This window comes from Stegostoma tigrinum, chromosome 38, assembly GCF_030684315.1.
Source record: "Stegostoma tigrinum isolate sSteTig4 chromosome 38, sSteTig4.hap1, whole genome shotgun sequence".
Lineage (NCBI taxonomy): Eukaryota > Metazoa > Chordata > Chondrichthyes > Orectolobiformes > Stegostomatidae > Stegostoma > Stegostoma tigrinum.
The window spans coordinates 19,689,661-19,708,496 of NC_081391.1; the positions used below are offsets into that span (position 1 = coordinate 19,689,661).

Genomic DNA, 18,836 nt, shown 5'->3' on the forward strand with positions numbered 1-18,836 from the left:
GTGTTCATCCAGCTCCACACTTTGTTATCTTGAGTGAGCAGTGTCCAGTTTGTCAGCCTCAATGGTCAGTGCCCAGGATCAGTCCCAACAGCCGATAACATACTCAGAGACAGTAGGAACTGCTGATGCTGGAGTCTGAGATAACACAGTGTGGAGCTGGAGGAACACAGCAGGCCAGACAGCATCAGAGGAACAGGAAAGGTGATGTTTCGGACCGGGACCCTTCTTTAGAAAAATCAATAACATACAACTGTTTGTTGGGATGTATCGCCATCGGCTGGCCACACAAGGTTATTGCTGCCTGGGTGAATGGGACCAGGAATGGAACAACCCTGGCAGGTCTGTGTATGTGTGTGTGAGACAGAGAGTGAGAGTGAGTGACAGATAGAATCTGGGTGTGTGCGTAAGGGGGAAGGGAGAGGTGTGTGTGTGAGTGAAGATACTGCTGTTTCAATGCAGACCTTGGAGCTTCATATCTGCAGAGAAATTACAGCATTGCAGTAGACCATTGGGCCAGCTGTCTCACACTGGTGTTCCTGATCCTCATAAGTCTCCTCCCATGCCTCAACTCACTCTGTTGGCATTATCTGTCCCTACTCCCTTCAACTTCCCTCCACATGTGGTGACTACAAAAACATACCTTTGATGGTGAAGTGCTGCAAAACAGCCAGAGTTTGTGAAGGGTGCTATGCTAATGCATGTCTTTCGAACATTTTCTCCAGCTTCCCTTTAAATGCATCGATATTTTTCTCATTTCGGCCACACCCATGGGAGTGGATTCCACATTCTCCCCCCTGTCTGGGAAAGTAATTTACCCTAAATGTCCAACTGAATTTATGAATAACTGTGCGAGGCTTCAAATGGGAGCATCTTCATCTATTATCAAACCCCTTCATATTATTAAAAGATCAATAGCTGTTTACAACCAAAGTAATAAAAGTAGAAGTCGGGGATTCCAATCCACCATTCAATGAGATCATGGCTGATCTGATCGTCCTTAGCTTCTGTGTTATCACCCATAAGTCTTGATTCCCTTACTGATTAAAAATCTTAACAATCTAAAATACAACAATCTTGAATATACTCAATGACCCAACCTCAACAGCCCCCTGCAGTAACGAATTCCACAGATTCACAACCATCTGAGTGGAAATTCCTCCACGTCTCTCTCTCTCTTATATGTGTGACCCCTTATTCTGGGATTATGCTGTCTGGTCCTGGACTCTCACACAAGGGAACACAGCCTCTCTGCATCTATCCTATCAAGTCTCCTAAGGATTTTATATGTTCCGATGAGGTCATCTCCCATTCTTTTAAACTCCAGTGAGTACAGACCCAAACTACTCAACCTACTCTCACAAGACAATCCTGCCAAATCCAGTATCAGCCTAATGAACCTTCTCTAGACTGCCTCCAATGTCAGAATATCTTTGCTTAGATAAAGGGCCCAAAACTGTTCACAGTATTCCAGCTGTGTCTGGCTAGTGCCTTGTGTAGATTCAGCAAAATCGTCCTATTTTTATACTCTATTCTCTTTGAAACAAAGGCCAACATTCCATTTGCCTTCCCTATTACTTGCTGAATGTGGATACTAGCTTTGTGTGATTTCTGCACAAAGACTCCCAAATCCCTCTGTTTTATAGCTTTCTGCAATCATTCTCTTTAGATAACGTTCAGTTTCTTCCCTTCCTGTCAATGTACATAACCTTTTTCCCACATTATGTTCCATCTGCCGAGCTTTGCCCACTTGCTGAACCTCTCTGTAGGCTCTTCTCTGCAGACTCTTACTGTCATCTTTACCTCTTGGCTTGCTATCTATTTTTTGACTTAGCTTCAAGGGGTGAGACAGGCGCCGATTACAGGCCTTGACATGGGCCACGGGTGTAACTCACCTCCTGACTCTCCAAAGCCTGTCCACTACTGTCAAGGCCACAAAAGTCAGGAGTGTGCTGGAATACTCCCCACTTGCCTGGATAAGTGCATCTCCGACAGGTGCAGAAGCTCAACCCCGTCCAGGACAAGAACAATCCGCTTGATTGGCACCACGTTAGAAACATTGCTGCCTCCACTGTCTACAGGATGCACAGCAGGAATTCATCAAAGATCCTTAGACCACGTCTTCCAAACCCACAACCACTTCCACCTAGAAGGACAAGGGCGGCAGATTTTAGGGAACATCATCACATTACACCCACCCCATACAAAATCTCACCTAAAGGCATCTACAAAGGGATGTAGACAAGTTAACATGAACTGTGCAGATAAATCAGATTGTGGGTGATGATCCACTCAGACGGTAAGAGTAGAAAGTTAACACCAAGCTCCAGCAAACAACAGGCAGTGCCTTATGGCAATTCATTAATTATAATCTGCAGTCATTGTTTCAAAGGGAATGGAGTATAAAACAGGAATCTTGCTGAATCTACGCAAGGCACTAGTCAGACACGGCTGGAATACTGTGAACAGTTTTGGGTCCTTTATCAAAGAAAAGATAGCCTGACACTGGAGGCAGTGTAGAGAAGGTTCATTAGGCTGATACTGGGGATGGAGGAATTGTCTTGTGAAGAGTGATTGAGTAGTGTGGGAACACAATGTCTATTTGATAATGGACAAGCTCCCACCAGCCGCAATGTGGTCAAATGATCGGATAATGTGCTTTTAATGAAGCTGCCAGAGGAATAAATATGGGCTCTGGGATTCCCCAGTTGCTCCAAGATGGTAGAATCTTTCACACAGTTCGGGGGGGGGGGGCCTTGATGTAAGCCCATACGCAAGGGTCTGAACAGCCTCTTTCTGTGCTGAAACTGTTCTCGGTTTCAGATGTCACCGGCGAGAGAGCACCTCTGACAATGCAGCACCACCCTCAGCGTGAGACTGCAGCTGGATTTTGTGTTGGGGGGTATACATCAGACAATGCTTTGAGTGAGGTTACACACTGTTCGATTTTAAGGGCCTCAGCTTTTTGGGGATTGCCAGGAGTTTGGTTCGACCCAGTTTGGTTGCAGCCCTTGATTGGTTAACGTCGCCTGTTTGCAACTGCCAGAGGAACGTCAGGACGTCCATCCCGGGCTGTGGTCATCAGCTCGTGATCACTGCCCCTATGGCCGTGTGCCCCCCGATCCTGGAATGTGCTGAGGCAGACAGAATCTGTTGATGCCCCCCAACGCCAAACAGTCAGAAAGCTCCCGATGCTTGCATAGGACGACAGAGGGAGAAAGAGGTCGGGGAAACCAACACATTATCAGAAAGAATTCATGAGGGTACAGACCAAGCTCGGTTGAGATGCATCAGTTCAGTAAGTTGGTAAATGGTTGGCCAATGAGATCAGTGAACTTTATTACAACAATGAATAAGTTTGACATTAAGCATTAAATACAGACAATTCTTTAAATTAAGACAGCTGATAATAAATAGTTAAATAATAATGAAATAGCTGAAGGAGCCATTAACGGTTTCCATGGTCACTGTCAAGGGATGTGCTCCCTGTCTCACTGGTCTCTGATCCCCACGAGAGTGTCAATCATTAAGGGATACACTTTTAAGGCATTGATGAGGGAGAGAGAGACTGGGGTTACAGGCAACAGGAGGAGACCATCCATTCCAGTGAGTCCACTCCAGTAGTGGACGAATAGAGTCACAGAACTTAACGGCGCAATAAAAAGACCCTTTGGTCCATCATGTCCATTCTAGTCACGAAGCATTTCTCTCTTCCAATCCCATTTTCCAGCGCTTGGCCGATCACGTTGTCAATGTTTTTGAGTTGACCTGCTTAGGGATGTTATCAGACACCTCTGGGGTAGGTGGCATTTATACCCCGGTCTCCTGGCTCAGAGGTGGGGACACCACCGCCAGAGCCTCGCATGCTGCCTGGCAATTCAAGTGCTCATTTGAAGCCGATGGAGTGTCCTGGAGCTTTTGAGATTGAGGATCAGCAGATTTCTTGATAGTCTGGCAGGGGGCAGAATGGAATCCTGGTGGAAAAATGGACCTGACGAGATCAAAGTGACTTGAGGAGCAGATTTGATGGGCTGAAGGGCCACCTTCTCCTGTCACCCGCGGCCTAAACCCCCTCATTTTCCCGGTCACTCACCAGCCTTGTTTCCCGACAATTCTCTGAGATCCATGAGGAAGACACCCCGGAGCTGTTCCCGCCCACAGCCGGGGAGACACGGAGGGGCTGGTGAGGGGGTATTGGACCTCCTTCTGGGATTGGAGCCCAGTCCCGGTCCCGGTCCTCACAGCCTTATGTCCCGGATGTCGGTGGGGGTTCGAGAACGTTCCTGCTCCCCGGATTTATCGGCACGAGGCGGGGCGCGGCCATGTGCTGGCTGTAGCCGGGCCTGGAGCGCGGCCTCCAGCTGCTCCTGACAGGTTCGTAAACACTCCTGTGGGATGGGGGTGGGGGTGGGGGTGTGTGAGAGGCGGAGGTGGGAGTGTATAGTGCGGTGTGAGAGATGGTGGTGTGAGAGACGTGGGAGGGGTGGGGTGTGAAACAGGGGTAGGGGTGTATAGTGGGTTGTGAGAGATAGGGGGTGGGGGTAGATTGGGGTGTGAGAGACGTGGGAGGGGTGGGTGGGGTGTGAGAGACGGGGGTGGAGGTGTATAGTGGGGTGTGAGAGACATGGGAGAGGAGGGTGGGGTGTAAAAGATCAGGGAGGGTGTATAGTGGGGTGTGAAAGATGTGGGTGGGGGTGTATAGTTGGGTTTGACACGGGGGGGGGATGTAGAGTGGGGTGTGAGAGATGCGGTTGGGGGTTAGAGTGGGGTACGAGAGATAATGGTGGGGGTGCAGTGTGGAGATGTGGGAGGGTAGAGTGGGGTGAGAGACGTTGGAGGGGTAGAGTGGGATGTGAGAGATGTGGGGAGGTAGAGTGGGGAGTGAAAGACAGAGGTGGGGGTGGAGATGGGGTGGGGGGGTAGAATGGGGAGTGAGAGATGGAATGGTAGAGTGAGCAGTCGGGGATGGGATGGGGGAAGTAGAGTGGGGAGTGCGAGACAGGGGTAGGGATGGGATGGGGTGGGGTGGATAGAATGGGGAGTGAGGGATGGGAATGGCGATGGGGGAGTAGGGTGGGGAGTGAGGGATGAGGATGGGGGTAGGGGAGTAGAGTGGGGAGTGAAGGATGGGGGTTGAGAGATGGGGGTGTGTGTGGGAGGCCGGGGGTATTGGTGGGTGGGGTTGGAGTGTGGTGATGTGGGAGGTCAGTGGGGTTGTTGGATGGATGGGTGAGGGAGATTGGTGGCATTGAAAGGTGGGGTTGTCCAAGGTGGGTGGGATGGGTGGGTGTGGGAAATTGGTGGCGTTGGAGAGTGTTGGTGTGGAAGGTCGGTGGCGTTGAGGAAGGGTTGGGGTTTGGGAGGAGCAGGGGGAGTGGGTGTTGGGGTACGATGGTGGGAAATGGGTTGTTGGCGAGTCGGGAATGGTGGGGGTCCGTTGGGTGGTAGGGGTGGGGATGTTAGTGGAGTTGGGGATGGGGTTGGATGATGGGAGGTGAGTGAGGTTGGGGAAAGGAACATGGATGTGTATTAGTGTCAATCCCTGGTTGGCTCAAAGATAATATTGGACAAGCTGCGACCTCACTACTTTCATATCAATTCACGAGAGCAAAACTTACATTTCTGTAGCGCCTATTCACAGCCTATTGATATTCCAAAAGGTGGCTTGCAGCCAATGAAACAGAATCACTGTTAAAATGCAGAGTATACAGCTCCCCAAACTGCTCACAGTTTTGTGCCATTGACTGAGGCATAAATACTGGCCCCAGGAGACTGGGGAGAACTCCCCACACCCTGTCAATTGTAGTCATGGGATTTTCTTTTGCACTCACCTCAGACCTGAGTTTAATATCACACCTGTACGTGCCACACTCACTTAGAACCAGCACTGGGGAAGGTTAGATTCACTACAGTGTGGAAGCAGGCCATTTGTCCCATCACACCCGGAACTATCCGTTTACTCTATCCCCATAAGCCTGCATTTTCCCATGGCTAATCCACCCAATCTACACATCCCTGAATACTACGGGCAATTTAGAATGACCACTGCACCTAACCTACACATCTTTGGACTGTGGGAGGAAACCGGAGCACCTGAAGGAAACCCACGCAGACACGGGGAGAATATGCAAACCCCACACAGAGGGTGGAATCAAACCCTCCCTGACGCTGTGAGTCTGCAGTGCTAATCACTGAGCCACCGTTCCATCCAATGACATGGGCTCCAGCCCTTGGAATCTGAAGGGTGACAGTGGGAGATGGCACTGGGAAAGAAAAGGAGAGGCAGAGAGAGTGTGTAATTTCTCAGTATCGGTTCCAGGATTGAGAGAGAAAAGACTGTGGACATGGGAGCCACTTTCAAATCTTGGAATGCAAGGCCATGACATTGAAATGTATAGAATTCTTCTGAGGGTTTGACGGGCAGAGAGGATATTTCCTTTGGGCTGGCATGTCTAGAGATCTGGATGTGGGCACCATTGCCAGGGCTAGCATTGATTGCCCATTCCTGGCTACTTCTGAGAAGATGGTGCTGAGCTGCAGTCCATGACCCACAATGACATTAGGGAGGGAACTCCAGGATTTTGACCCAGCGACATGAAAATAACTACGTTTCCAAGTCAGGATGGTGAGTGGCCTGGACAGGAACTTGTAGGTGAGAGATAATAGCAACTGCAGAGGCTGGAGAATCCGAGATAACAAGGTGTGGAGCTGGATGAACACAGCAGGCCAAGCAGCATCTTAGGATTAGGAAAGGAGGTTGTGTTCCATTTGTCTACAGCCCTCGTCCTTCTGGATGGAAAAGATGGTGGATTTGGAAGGTGTTGTCTGAGGAACCTTGGTATAATTTCTGCAGTGCATCTTGTAGATGGTACACACTGCTGCTGCTGAATGTTGATGGTGGAGGGAGCAGATGCTTCTGGATGTGGTCCCAATCAAGCAGCTGCTTTGTCCTGGATAGTGCTAAGCTTCCTGAGTGTTGTTGGAGCTTCACCCATCCAGGCAAGAGGGGAGTATTCTATCACACTCCTGACTTGTGCCTTGTAGATGGTAGACAGGCTTTGGGGCATCAGGAGGTGAGTCACTCACATTGCAGAGCTGCTAGAATGTATGAAATTAAGACTGAGATGAAGGGAAGTTTCTCCATGTGTTTGATCTCTCTAATTGAGTACATTCAAGGCCTGAGTTCAATAGATTTTTGGGCAGTGCAGCAAACAAGAGCAGCAAAGTGAAGTTGAAGGAAAAGGTCAGCCATGATTTAGTCAGAAGGTGGAGCAGGCCCGAGGCACAAAATGGTTGACAAATTGGTCAACTCTAGCTCCTATTTTCATTACATTTCTATATCTTTGGGTTTCATGAGGAGTAAAGAGGTGCTGGCAGCTGTGAGACCATAGTCCAGTGACCGTACCACTACCGTCTCTTCCAATGTGACAAAGGAAGAAACCGAGAGATGAACTGTGACTAAAGGATCAGCCAGAATTGGATGGGGAACACCAAGGTTGGAGGGGGGTGGGTGTAATGGAGCCTGATAGATCCCCTTGCCAATTGTTAGAGGTCAGAGGTGCAAGGCAGCCAGTCCTAGTGTTCAAACATCAGGTTTTGAAGAATTCCCTTACCGGATCGCAGCGGATGGCGTGTGCGAGCTGGTCAGTCAGTTCCCGATGCAGGAGCCAATGTCCATGCTGCCCAGCATGGAGACCTGTTACTGCGGCAGCGAGGCTCGCTGCACCAATCATGGACGGTGGGAACGAGGTAAACTCACCATCTGAAAGAAGACGTGCCGGAATTTAGTTGCTTGACAACTCAAAGCCTTTTCCAAATCCCCACCTCTTCCAGACCCGCCTCTGCAATCGCTCAAAAGTGAAGTCTCTCAAGTTTCTAGATTCTTCCATGGGGTGTGGACCTTGCCGTCAGGGGCTACATCTGTTGTCCGTCCCTAATTGCCGTTGAATGAGCAGCTTGCAAAAGGCAGTTAAGAGTCAACCACATCACTGTGTGTCTGGAATCACATGTAAGCCAGGCCGGGTTAGGGCAGCAGATTTCCTTTCCTGAAGGAAATGAATGATGGCTTTCCACAACAATCGATAATAGTTGTCATGGTCACCATCACTGTGAATAGCTTTCAGTGTAACCTGAAAAATAGGATCAAGGAGTAAGCCATTCAGAGATAATGGGAACTGCAGATGCTGGGGGATCCGAGATAACAAAGTGTGGGGCTGTTACAGCAGGCCAAGAAGCATTTTCGGAGCACAAAAGCTGACCTTTCAGGCCTAGACCCTTCATCAGAAAAGGGGGATGGGGAGAGAATTCTGAAATAAATAGGGAGAGAGGGAGAGGCAGACCAAAGATAGATAGAGGAGAAGATAGGTGGAGAGGAGAGTTTGGGTGGGGAGGTAGGGACGGGATAGATCAATCCGGGGAGGACGGACAGGTCAAGGGGGCGCAATGAGGTTAGTAGATAGGAAATGGAGGTGCGGCTTGAGGTGGGAGGAGGGGATAGGTGAGAGGAAGAACAGGTTAGGCAGGTGGGGACAAGCTGGGCTAGTTTTGGGATGCAGTGGGGGGAGAGGAGATTTTGAAGCTGGTGAAATCCACATTGATACCATTGGGCTGCAGGGTTCCCAAGCGGAATATGAGTTGCTGTTCCTGCAACCTTCGGGTGGCATCATTATGGCACTGCAGGAGGCCCAGGATGGACATGTCGTCTAAGGAATGGGAGGGGGAGTTGAAATGGTGCGCGACTGGGAGGTGCAGTTGTTTACTGCGAACCAAGTGTAGGTGTTCTGCAAAGCGGTCCCCAAGCCTCCGCTTGGTTTCCCCAATGTAGAGGGAGCCACACCGCGTACAGCAGATGCAGTATACCACATTGGCAGATGTGCAGGTGAACATCTGCTTGATGTGGAAAGTCATCTTGGGGCCTGGGATGGGGGTGAGGGAGGAGGTGTGGGGGCAGATGTAGCATTTCCTGCGGTTGCAGGGGAAAGTGGCGGGTGTGGTGGGGTTGGAGGGGAGTGTGGAGCGAACAAGGGAGTCGTGGAGAGAGTGGTCTCTCCGGAAGGCAGACAAGGGTGGGGTGGGAAAAATGTCTATGGTGGTGGGGTCGGATTGTAGATGGCTGAAGTGTCGGAGGACGATGCGTTGTATCCGGAGGTTGGTGGGGTGGTATGTGAGCATTAGGGGGATTCTCTTTGGGCAGTTATTGCAAGGGCATGGTGTGAGGGATGAGGTGCGGAAGACACGGTCGCGGGCATTCTCAACCACTGCAGGGGGGAGCGTTGCGGCCCTTGAAGAATGAAGCCATTCAGCCCTGCTCTGTCATTCAGTATGATATGCTTTTTCCTTTATTCATTCATGGGACGAAAGCTTCACTGACCAGGCAGCATTTATTGCCCATCATGAATTTCCCAGAGGGCAGTTAAGAGTCAACCCTCATTGCTGTGGGTCTGGAGTCACACGTAGGCCAGACCAGGTAAGGATGGCAGTTTTCTTCCCTAAAGGGCATTAGTGAACCAGATGGGTTTTCCCCTCAACAATTGTCAATGGGTTCATGGTCATCATTAGATTCTCAATTCCAGATATTTTATTGAATTCAAATTCCACCATCTGCTGCGGTGGGAATCAAACCCACGTCCCACAGAATATTATCTGGGTCTCTGGATTAACAGTCTGGTGATAATATCACTAGGCCATCACCTCCCTGATCCTGGCTGATCACCCAACTCATTAAACTGTTCCCACTTTCTCCCTGTCCCTTCAGTCCTAAGAACTATATCTAATCCTTCTTTTAAATATTTAAAATTGCAAATGTTTTCAAACTTAATTTATTTATGAATTCTGACACCTGTTCTGATGAGATTTGAATCCATGTCTCCAACCCATTAATCTCAGGACTACTAGTCTCATAACTTTGCCACTAAACTATCTTCTCCCCCCATGCTGGGCAGAAATCCTGAAGGACACTACCTGACTCTGCAAATAGCCCCCATTCTGCCTCAGTGAGGTGCTGGTCTTTCCCACAATTCGCTCCAGTACCTGTTGCGCAGAGCGCGATGAAAGTATCTGTGTGCTTTCGGACAACTTGTTCTTTGACCCTTGCCAGGCTTGTGGCTCGTATTAAATGTTCCACAAACTCCAGGGCGGTCGGGGCTGCAATATCCCACCGCAGTTTATTCAAAAGCAGCAGCTCCATCGTCTACAGAGAGAGGGAGAGAGAGAGAGAGAGACAGGAGGAACAGAGTGGAACCTGTTGCAGTACACAATCAACAACATCACTGTGAGCGAACAGCCTGGACAAGACGTTCCGGACCTTTGACCTCCTCGGGTACTCTCCATTGAATTCGAAGGTGTGATGTCCCCTTTCCCTGAGCGGAGTCTGGGACATCTTACCAAGTGGGACCTAACATTGAGTGATCTGGAAGAGGCACATTCACCTGACGACTGCCAAATGACCCGAACAAAAAGAGATAGTAAGAAGGGTCCCGACCCGAAAAGTCAGCTTTCCAGCTCCTCTGATGCTACCTGGCCTGCTGTGTCCCTCCAGCTCCACACTGTTGTCTCTGACTCCAATACAAGTGTGTACACCTGGATATTGTTTATGCATGGGTGGCTTAAGTTTGTCTCCAGTTCTGTGTAAGTGCCATTGTGTGGCGTGGGAGTGTATGTATGCGTGTAGGGTAATGTGTGTTGGGGTGTAGGGCTGTGTGTGTACAGTTGTGTGTGTAGGGCTGTGTGGATGGGTGGGTGGGTGTGAGGGGTTATATCTGTGTGTGGGATTGTGTATGGATGTGACTGTTTATGGGTCATTTTTCTGTGGGTGTGTATGTGGTGAGTGTGTGGGTGTGAGTGGGGCAATGCCTGTGTTTGGGGGGTGGTTTGGGTGTGTGTGTGTGTATATGAGTGTGACTTTGTATGTGTCTGAGAATGGGTAAGTTCGCATATGTGTGTCTGTGTGTGTGTCTGTATATGTGTGTGTGTATGTGTGTGTGTGCATGTGCGCGTTGGGGGTTGGGTATGTATTTATATATGTGTGCATCCCAGCTGATCCTTTTTGTCCAATTCTAGGCTGCAAACCTTTGGAAGGGCATTGTTCCCTAGAGACAACTTTTCAAAATAATACCAAGAATGAGAGTCTTCAGTTTTAGTGGAGAGGCTGAGAGAAACTGAAATTGCTGTCCTCGCAGCTTTAAGGGTGATTTCATAGAGGTGTTCAAAACTGTGAGGAGCTTCAACAAGAAAGCTAAGGTGCAATACCTTTATTTAGAGCAGCGGGAGTAGCTGAGGAGGAAGTTGTTGATCCATCATGGATAAGCACATGAAGAAGAAAGGAATAGCAGGATATGGTGATAGGATGAGTACAATAGTGGGTGGGAGGAGGTTCACTGCATTCACAGCAGCACAGAGCAGATGGGTGAAATGGCCTGTGTCTATACTTTTGAGTACTTTGTAATGGCCTGTGGACTATTCCCATGGGCAGGATGGTCAACATCCAGATATAAAAATATCTGACAAGAGGAGCAGGAGGAGTGGGAATGTTGGCTCCTGTCATTACGTGAGCTTTTAGGATCTGGAATGTGCTGCCTGGTAGCACAGTGTCAGCAGGAGCTTTCAAAAGCATTTTAGGTGTATATTCAAAGCACAAAAGAGTTGCAGAGCGACGGTGAAAGGGTTGAGGTGAATTTGACGATTATCAGTCCAGCCTGTGATCGCATGGAACAGTGGTACAGACCCGAGGGGCTGAATGGCCCCACTTCTGCTCCTTCTGGAGCTCTCTGAGTGCCAACACAGGCAGGATGGGCTGAATGTTCTCCTCCTGTGCTGCAGTCTTCTACAGACCCTTTGGAACTGAGATTAGGGGGATTTCTTCAGCCAATGGATGAAACTCACTGCCAAAGAAGGCTGTGGAGACCTTGTCATTTGGCATCTTGACAGCCGACATAGATAGGTTCCTGATTAGCAAGGGAGTCAAGGGTTGTGACTGAGAATGGCTGAGCAGACTTAATGTGCCAAATGGCCAAATTCGGCTTCTCTATCTTACAGAATGTCTTCTTCCACACTTTTCCCACAGACAGAAATGAGCTTTCCCTGCTGGGATTAGTGTATTTGCCGAGGATGGCCTTCTGTCCATCCGACCTGTTCCTCCTCACCACTGCTCGGGATGTGATGGCCTAGTGGTATTATTGCCGGGCTGTTAATCCGGAGATCCAGACAATGTTCCAGGTTCGGAACAGCCATCCTTACCCGGTCTGGCCTACATGTGACTCCAGACCCACAGCAATGTGGTTGACTCTGAACTGCCCTCTGGGCAATTAGGGATGGGTAATAAATGCCTAGCCAGTGACACCCTCATCCCATCAGAGAAGAAAGGTTCACGGAGCTGGTGGCAGTGTGGGGACCACTCAGTCAGTGATAGATCCGGAAGGGGAGTGGGATGTCACCCATTTGGGTGCTGCCGCGAGGAGTGATTCACAGAACATAGAACATAGAAATGTACAGCACAGTACAGGCCCTTTGGCCCACGATGTTGTGCTGTGGAATAATCCTAATCTAAACATAAAATAACCTAACCTACACTCCCCTCAATTCACTGCTGTCCATGTGCTGGTCCAGCAGTCGCTTAAATGTCACTAATGACTCCGCTTCCACGACTTACCCGCAGTTCTTCCGGCCTGGACCAGTGCGCAGTGTAGGCGCACACGCTGTTCACAGAGAGCGGCCGGGATTCCCTGAGCTTCGAGGCCAGGAGCAGGCAAGCCGAGCCAAGCAACTGCAGCCTCGACTTCTCCAGCGACACCACCGACAAGAACCGGTCAAGGTAGCTCATCGCCAGGGGGAACACCTCCTTCTCACAGCTTTCCTCTTCACAAACCTACAGACCAGGCAAACAGTTCATCAACACCTGACTCCATTCGCGTAGCGCCGGCGTTGTGGCTCAAAATAAAGGCGCTCCTTGACCTCACCTTGAAGCAGCAGAGTGTGGGATGGAGAGGTTTAGGGAGTTAATTCCCGAGCTGGGGCCCCAGGCACTCTGAAGGTGCAGCTGCCATGGCGATTAAATCGGAGGATTTTCAATAGGCCAGGATTGAAGGAGCACAAAGCTCTCAGAGGAGTGTAGGTGTTTGGAGGAGGTTGCAGTGTTACAAGGGGGTCGCGGCTGGAGGAAGTTACAGAGATCAGGAGGGGTGTAGAGGTTGGAGGAGGTTACAGAGTTAGGAAGGGGTAGGGGCTGAAGGAGGTAACAAGATCGGGAGGAGTGTAGGTTCAGGAGGAAGTTGGAGATAGGAAGCAGGTGTAGGAGTTGAAGGAGCTTACAGAGACAGGGAGGGATATAGGGTCTGAAGGAGCTTACAGAGACAGGGAGGGGTATAGGCACTGGAAGAGGTTACAGAGATAGGGAGGGGGGAAGGAACCGGAGGAGGTAACATACAGGGAGGAGTGTAAGTGCTGGAGCATGTGACAGAGATAGGGAGGGGGTTTGGGGCTGGAGGATGTGACAGAGATAGGGAGGGGGTTTAGGGGCTGGAGGAAGTGACAGAGATAGGGAGGGGGTGTAGGGGCTGGAGGATGTGACAGAGATAGGGAGGGGGTGTAGCGGCTGGAGGAAGTGACAGAGATAGGCAGCCCCAAACCCCTCCCTATCTCTGTCACATCCTCCAGCCCCAACCCCCTCCCTATCTCTGTCACATCCTCCAGCCCCAAACCCCTCCCTATCTGTCATTTCCTCCAGCCCCTAAAGCCCCTCTCTATCTCTGTCACTTCCTCCAGCCCCTAAACCCCCTCCCTATCTCTGTCACATCCTCCAGCCTCGACCCCCTCCCTATCTGTCATTTCCTCCAGCCCCTAAACCCCCTCCCTAACTGTGTCATTTCCTCCAGCCCCTAATCCCCTCCCTATCTCTGTCACATCCTCCAGCCCCAACCCTCTCCCTATCTCTGTCATGTCCTCCAGCCCCAACCCCCTCCGGAAGATGTGACAGAGATAGGGAGGGGGTTGGGGCTGGAGGATGTGACAGAGATAGGGAGGGGGTTTAGGGGCTGGAGGAAGTGACAGAGATAGGGAGAGGCTTTAGGGGCTGGAGGAAATGACAGATAGGGAGGGGGTTGGGGCTGGAGAATGTGACAGAGATAGGGAGGGGGTTGGGGCTGGAGGATGTGACGGAGATAGGGAGGGGGTTGGGGCTGGAGGATGTGACGGAGATAGGGAGGGGGTGTAGGGGCCTGCAGGGGGTGACAGAGATAGGGAGGGGTTGAACAGAGCATGTTTCTTCTTCCCTCATTCCCATCCAAATATATGAAACATTGTGAGCTGAGTTAAGAGGATCTATTGAAGTCTATTTGCTCCTTTTTTGCTGCCCATCCATATTTGTTTATCTGTTTCACTTCTCGTCTGTCTCTGAGTGTCTCAGTCTGTCTGCGTGTCTCTCCCTGTGTGCGTCTCTCCCTGTGTGTGTCTCTGTGTCTGTGTGTGTCTCTCCCTGTGTGTGTCTCTCTGTGTCTGTGTGTGTCTCTCCCTGTGTGTGTCTCTCCCTGTGTGTCTCTCTGTGTCTGTGTGCGTCTCTCCCTGTGTGTGTCCCTGTGTCTGTGTGTGTCTCTGTGTCTGTGTGTGTCTCTGTGTCTGTGTGTCTCTCTGTGTCTGTGTCTGTGTGCGTCTCTCCCTGTGTGTGTCTCTGTGTCTGTGTGTGTCTCTGTGTCTGTGTGTGTCTCTCCCTGTGTGTCTCTCTGTGTCTGTGTGTGTCTCTGTGTCTCTCTGTGTCTGTGTGTGTCTGTGTCTGTGTGCGTCTCTCCCTGTGTGTGTCCCTGTGTCTGTGTGTCTCTCTGTGTCTGTGTGTGTCTCTGTGTCTGTGTGTGTCTCTCCCTGTGTGTCTCTCTGTGTCTGTGTGTGTCTCTGTGTCTGTGTGTCTCTCCCTGTGCGTGTCCCTGTGTCTGTGTGTGTCTCTCCCTGTGTGTCTCTCTGTGTCTGTGTGTGTCTGTGTCTGTGTGTGTCTCTCCCTGTGTGTCTCTCTGTGTCTGTGTGTGTCTCTGTGTCTGTGTGTCTCTCCCTGTGCGTGTCCCTGTGTCTGTGCGTGTCCCTGTGTCTGTGTGTGTCCCTGTGTCTGTGTGTCTCTCCCTGTGTGTCTCTCTGTGTCTGTGTGTGTCCCTGTGTCTGTGTGTCTCTCCCTGTGCGTGTCCCTGTGTCTGTGTGTGTCCCTGTGTCTGTGTGTCTCTGTGTCTGTGTGTGTCTCTCCCTGTGTGTCTCTCTGTGTCTGTGTGTGTCTCTGTGTCTGTGTGTCTCTCCCTGTGCGTGTCCCTGTGTCTGTGTGTGTCTCTGTGTCTGTGTGTGTCCCTGTGTCTGTGTGTGTCTCTCCCTGTGTGTCTCTCTGTGTCTGTGTGTGTCTCTGTGTCTGTGTGTCTCTCCCTGTGCGTGTCTCTGTGTATGTGTGTGTCTCTGTGTCTGTGTGTGTCTCTCCCTGTGTGTCTCTCTGTGTCTGTGTGTGTCTCTGTGTCTGTGTGTCTCTCCCTGTGCGTGTCCCTGTGTCTGTGTGTGTCTCTGTGTCTGTGTGTCTCTCCCTGTGCGTGTCCCTGTGTCTGTGTGTGTCCCTGTGTCTGTGTGTCTCTCCCTGTGCGTGTCCCTGTGTCTGTGTGTGTCCCTGTGTCTGTGTGTCTCTCTGTGTCTGTGTGTGTCTCTCCCTGTGTGTGTCTCTGTGTCTGTGTTTCTCTCCCTGTGTGTGTCTCTGTGTCTGTGTGAGTGCCTTTCTCCCCTACAGCTTCTCCAGCCCCTACACCCCCTCCCTACCTCTGTAACCACCTCCGGCCCCTACACCCCTCCCTACCTCTGTAACCCCCTCCGGCCCCTACACCCCCTCCCTACCTCTGTAACCCCCTCCGGCCCCTACACCCCCTCCCTACCTCTGTAACCCCCTCCGGCCCCTACACCCCCTCCCTACCTCTGTAACCCCCTCCGGCCCCTACTCCCCCTCCCTACCTCTGTAACCACCTCCGGCCCCTACTCCCCCTCCCTACCTCTGTAACCCTCTCCGGCCCCTACACCCCCTCCCTACCTTTGTAACTCCCTCCGGCCCCTACACCCCCCCTCCCTACCTCTGTAACCCCCTCCGGCCCCTACACCCCCTCCCTACCTCTGTAACCACTTTCCTCCTTTACCTATTGGCTCCTTTAACATCTATAAATAAATCAATGTCTTCCCTGAGTATACTCAGTGACCTGTCTCTGTGGCAGAGAATTCTACAGGCTGCCCATCCTCTGAGTGAAGAAATGTTTTGTTGTCTCAGTCTTAAACTGTCTTCTTCAAATCCCCTGGTTTTAAACTCCTCCAACAATGGAAAACAACTCTGCACCTAGACTGTGCAGCCCTGTTAGAATCTTATACATTTCAATAAGATCCTCTCTCATCCTCATAAACTCTAGTGAATACAAGCTGAGTTGAACCAATTTCTCCTCATGGAACATTCCACCATCCCCCGTTCAACTGAGTCCGTCAGGCTGGAAGATAGCGACTTTGAGTAATCAGATTAAATCTTCAATTTTTGTGCAAACCCCGAGAACAGTGGCTGGAGAGTCAGAGCATTTTCCACAGTGGATCATGACAAGAATTCCACATAACGTTCAAAATAGTAAAACAGCTATTTAGTTGAAGAGTCCTTTGAAAGTCCCGGGACATTTTCAGCCATTTCTTTTCAGCAAACAGATTTGAATGCAGTCTATTCGAGATTTTTGGAACAGCTCGTGATCTGGAGAACCGAGGTGGTTGCTCCTGGGGGGGGGGGGGGGGGGGGGGGGGGGGGGGGCGTGTTTACTGTAGGGCAACTCAACTGTGACACAGAAACAGAAGTTGCTGGAGTTCAGCAGGTTCGGCTCCTCAGATTGGTTCGACTGTGATGCCCTTTACAGTCAAATAGCCAACACACGTTCTCAGGTTTTGCATGTGAACAGATGCAATTTCAGTGCAGCGGAGGAGGGCAGAACTGGGAAACGTCATCTCCTCAAAAGCAACGTTAACTGAACAGCGACTGGGCAAACCGATAGGGACAGGATTGAGGCTATTCGGCCCCTCAAGCCTGTACACACTTCCATGGTGGCTGCTTTCTATCTTCGTTTCCTCGATTGAGCTCTTGTGAAACTGTCACACCAGCTGCAGCCCAACGAGATTTTTTGGCAGATTTCTGTTACCCTCTGTATGAGGAAGTGATTCCAGATATCACCCCTGAACAGGAGCCCGGCTGGAACCTGCTGCATCCCACCCTGCTCCCCCTCACCCACGCCCTTGTGGACCCACCCAGTGGGGGACCTTCGATCTTTTGGAACGTAACTCACCTTGATTCCCTAATCTAGTTAAGGAGTTTAATTGTACAGTTTTGGCCTGGTCATTTATGTACATCCCGGAATTATTACAGCGCGGGAGGAGATCGTTCGGCCCGTCGTGACAGTACTAGGTCTCTGACTGAGTGCTGCGCTTCATACCGTCTTCCTATCACCCCCTCTCGCACATTACTCGATTTCAGATAGTGGTCTCTTTCGTAACTGACTGGATCAACTGAACTAATATCTAGAAATGACGCACAAAACGAAGCAAGGTTGAAAGGAGAAAAATAAAATGTTTTTTCACTCACACGTGTGGTTGGGGTCTGGAGGGCAGTCCCCGAGAAATGTGGTTGGGAGCAGGTTCAATCAAGAGGGAATTTGTGAAGGTACTGTATGCCGATTTGGATGGGAATGGTGTGCAGGGATATGGGGAACAAAGCAGCAGACTGGGGCTAGGAGACAGAGCTAGGACTTGACAGAATGGCCTCTTGTGCACCATCACATTGCTGCGAATTGAGCCAGTCACCACCACACTCACATGCAACATGCTCCAGACCCCCATGGCTCTCTGTGTGAGCAGCTTTTTCCTCAGGCCTCCATGAATAACTCTGCGAGATTATCCCGTGCAACGTTACTGATGAATGATTGAAAGCGACAAAGAAATTGAGGTTCTCCACCTCCAACCCGCCCTCGTACCTACCTCCAACATCCAGCAGGCCACCCTGTTCCTCATGTGAGGCTGAATCTCCTGCTGTAGCGATGAAAGTGCCCCCCTGTTTGGCAGATACCTCTCCTCGGTCTCTAGCAGCTTTGTCAGCACCCGAGCCTGCAGCAGACAGGGATCTGCTTGTGCGTGGCATACCCTTTCTGACTCGGAGCGCAGCTCTGCCCTGCTTGTCTCCATCGCCGCTCCAACTTCAGACTCGGGGACTTTGCAGCGGCTGCCTCAGGACCCTCCCTGATATAGCCTGAGCTGCCCGTACATTAACTCCTCCCTGTGGACCTGAAGCCAAGCGAGGTGGGGGGAGGTCACTCTGCCCCTGGCCAATGACCACCTCTTGAACTGGGCCCTTAGTGTGTCAGTCATTTCACAGGGAGGGGAGTTCGGAATGCTCGCCCCCTGCGCTCGCTGGCTCTAGTACTTTCTCTCAGCAGTTTGTCCCTTACAGATTTTTAAAGGGTTTCCATTTCTGGGAGTTTTCAATCAGATCTCACACACTGTCCTCCCCACTAATGGTGGGGACCTCTTGATGAGATTACCCCACTCCATTTACACGTACACAGATACACACACATTCTCAGACACACACGTGCTCACTCTGACACACAGACACACACTCACACAGACGGATATGTACAGCGACTGTCTCTCACTGTCACACAGACATGTACAGTGACTGTCTCACACACACACAGACATGTACAGAGACTGTTCATACACACATACACAGACATGTACAGAGACTGTCTCACACACACACTTACACAGACAGAGACACTCTCAGACACACAGAGTAACTCGCACCTACCCAGCAGACAGACCCATGC

General features: G+C 50.7%; 1 protein-coding gene across 1 annotated transcript; it reads right to left on the reverse strand.

Moving 5' to 3' along the window:
• Nucleotides 1–3,311: 3,311 nt before the first annotated feature.
• Nucleotides 3,312–18,380, reverse strand: LOC125447198 (G1/S-specific cyclin-D1-like). The gene is made up of 5 exons (XM_048521411.1): nucleotides 17,989–18,380; nucleotides 12,644–12,859; nucleotides 10,027–10,186; nucleotides 7,611–7,759; nucleotides 3,312–4,385 (listed from the first exon to the last, which is right to left on the reverse strand). The coding sequence occupies exons 1-5, from the start codon at nucleotides 18,190–18,192 to the stop codon at nucleotides 4,236–4,238; spliced, it is 879 nt and encodes a 292-aa protein (XP_048377368.1). The 5' UTR covers nucleotides 18,193–18,380; the 3' UTR covers nucleotides 3,312–4,235.
• Between the last annotated feature and the right edge of the window lie 456 nt (nucleotides 18,381–18,836).

Excerpts from the sequence above, each read along its gene's own strand:
- LOC125447198 (XM_048521411.1), bottom strand. The coding sequence starts at position 18,192 with ATGGAGACAAGCAGGGCAGAGCTGCGCTCCGAGTCAGAAAGGGTATGC. Across the intron at positions 10,187-12,643 it reads CCAGGCCGGAAGAACTGCGG|ACGATGGAGCTGCTGCTTTT; the intron begins GTAAGTCGTGGA and ends CTCTCTCTGTAG. Across the intron at positions 4,386-7,610 it reads ACGCCATCCGCTGCGATCCG|GAGTGTTTACGAACCTGTCA; the intron begins GTAAGGGAATTC and ends CCCATCCCACAG.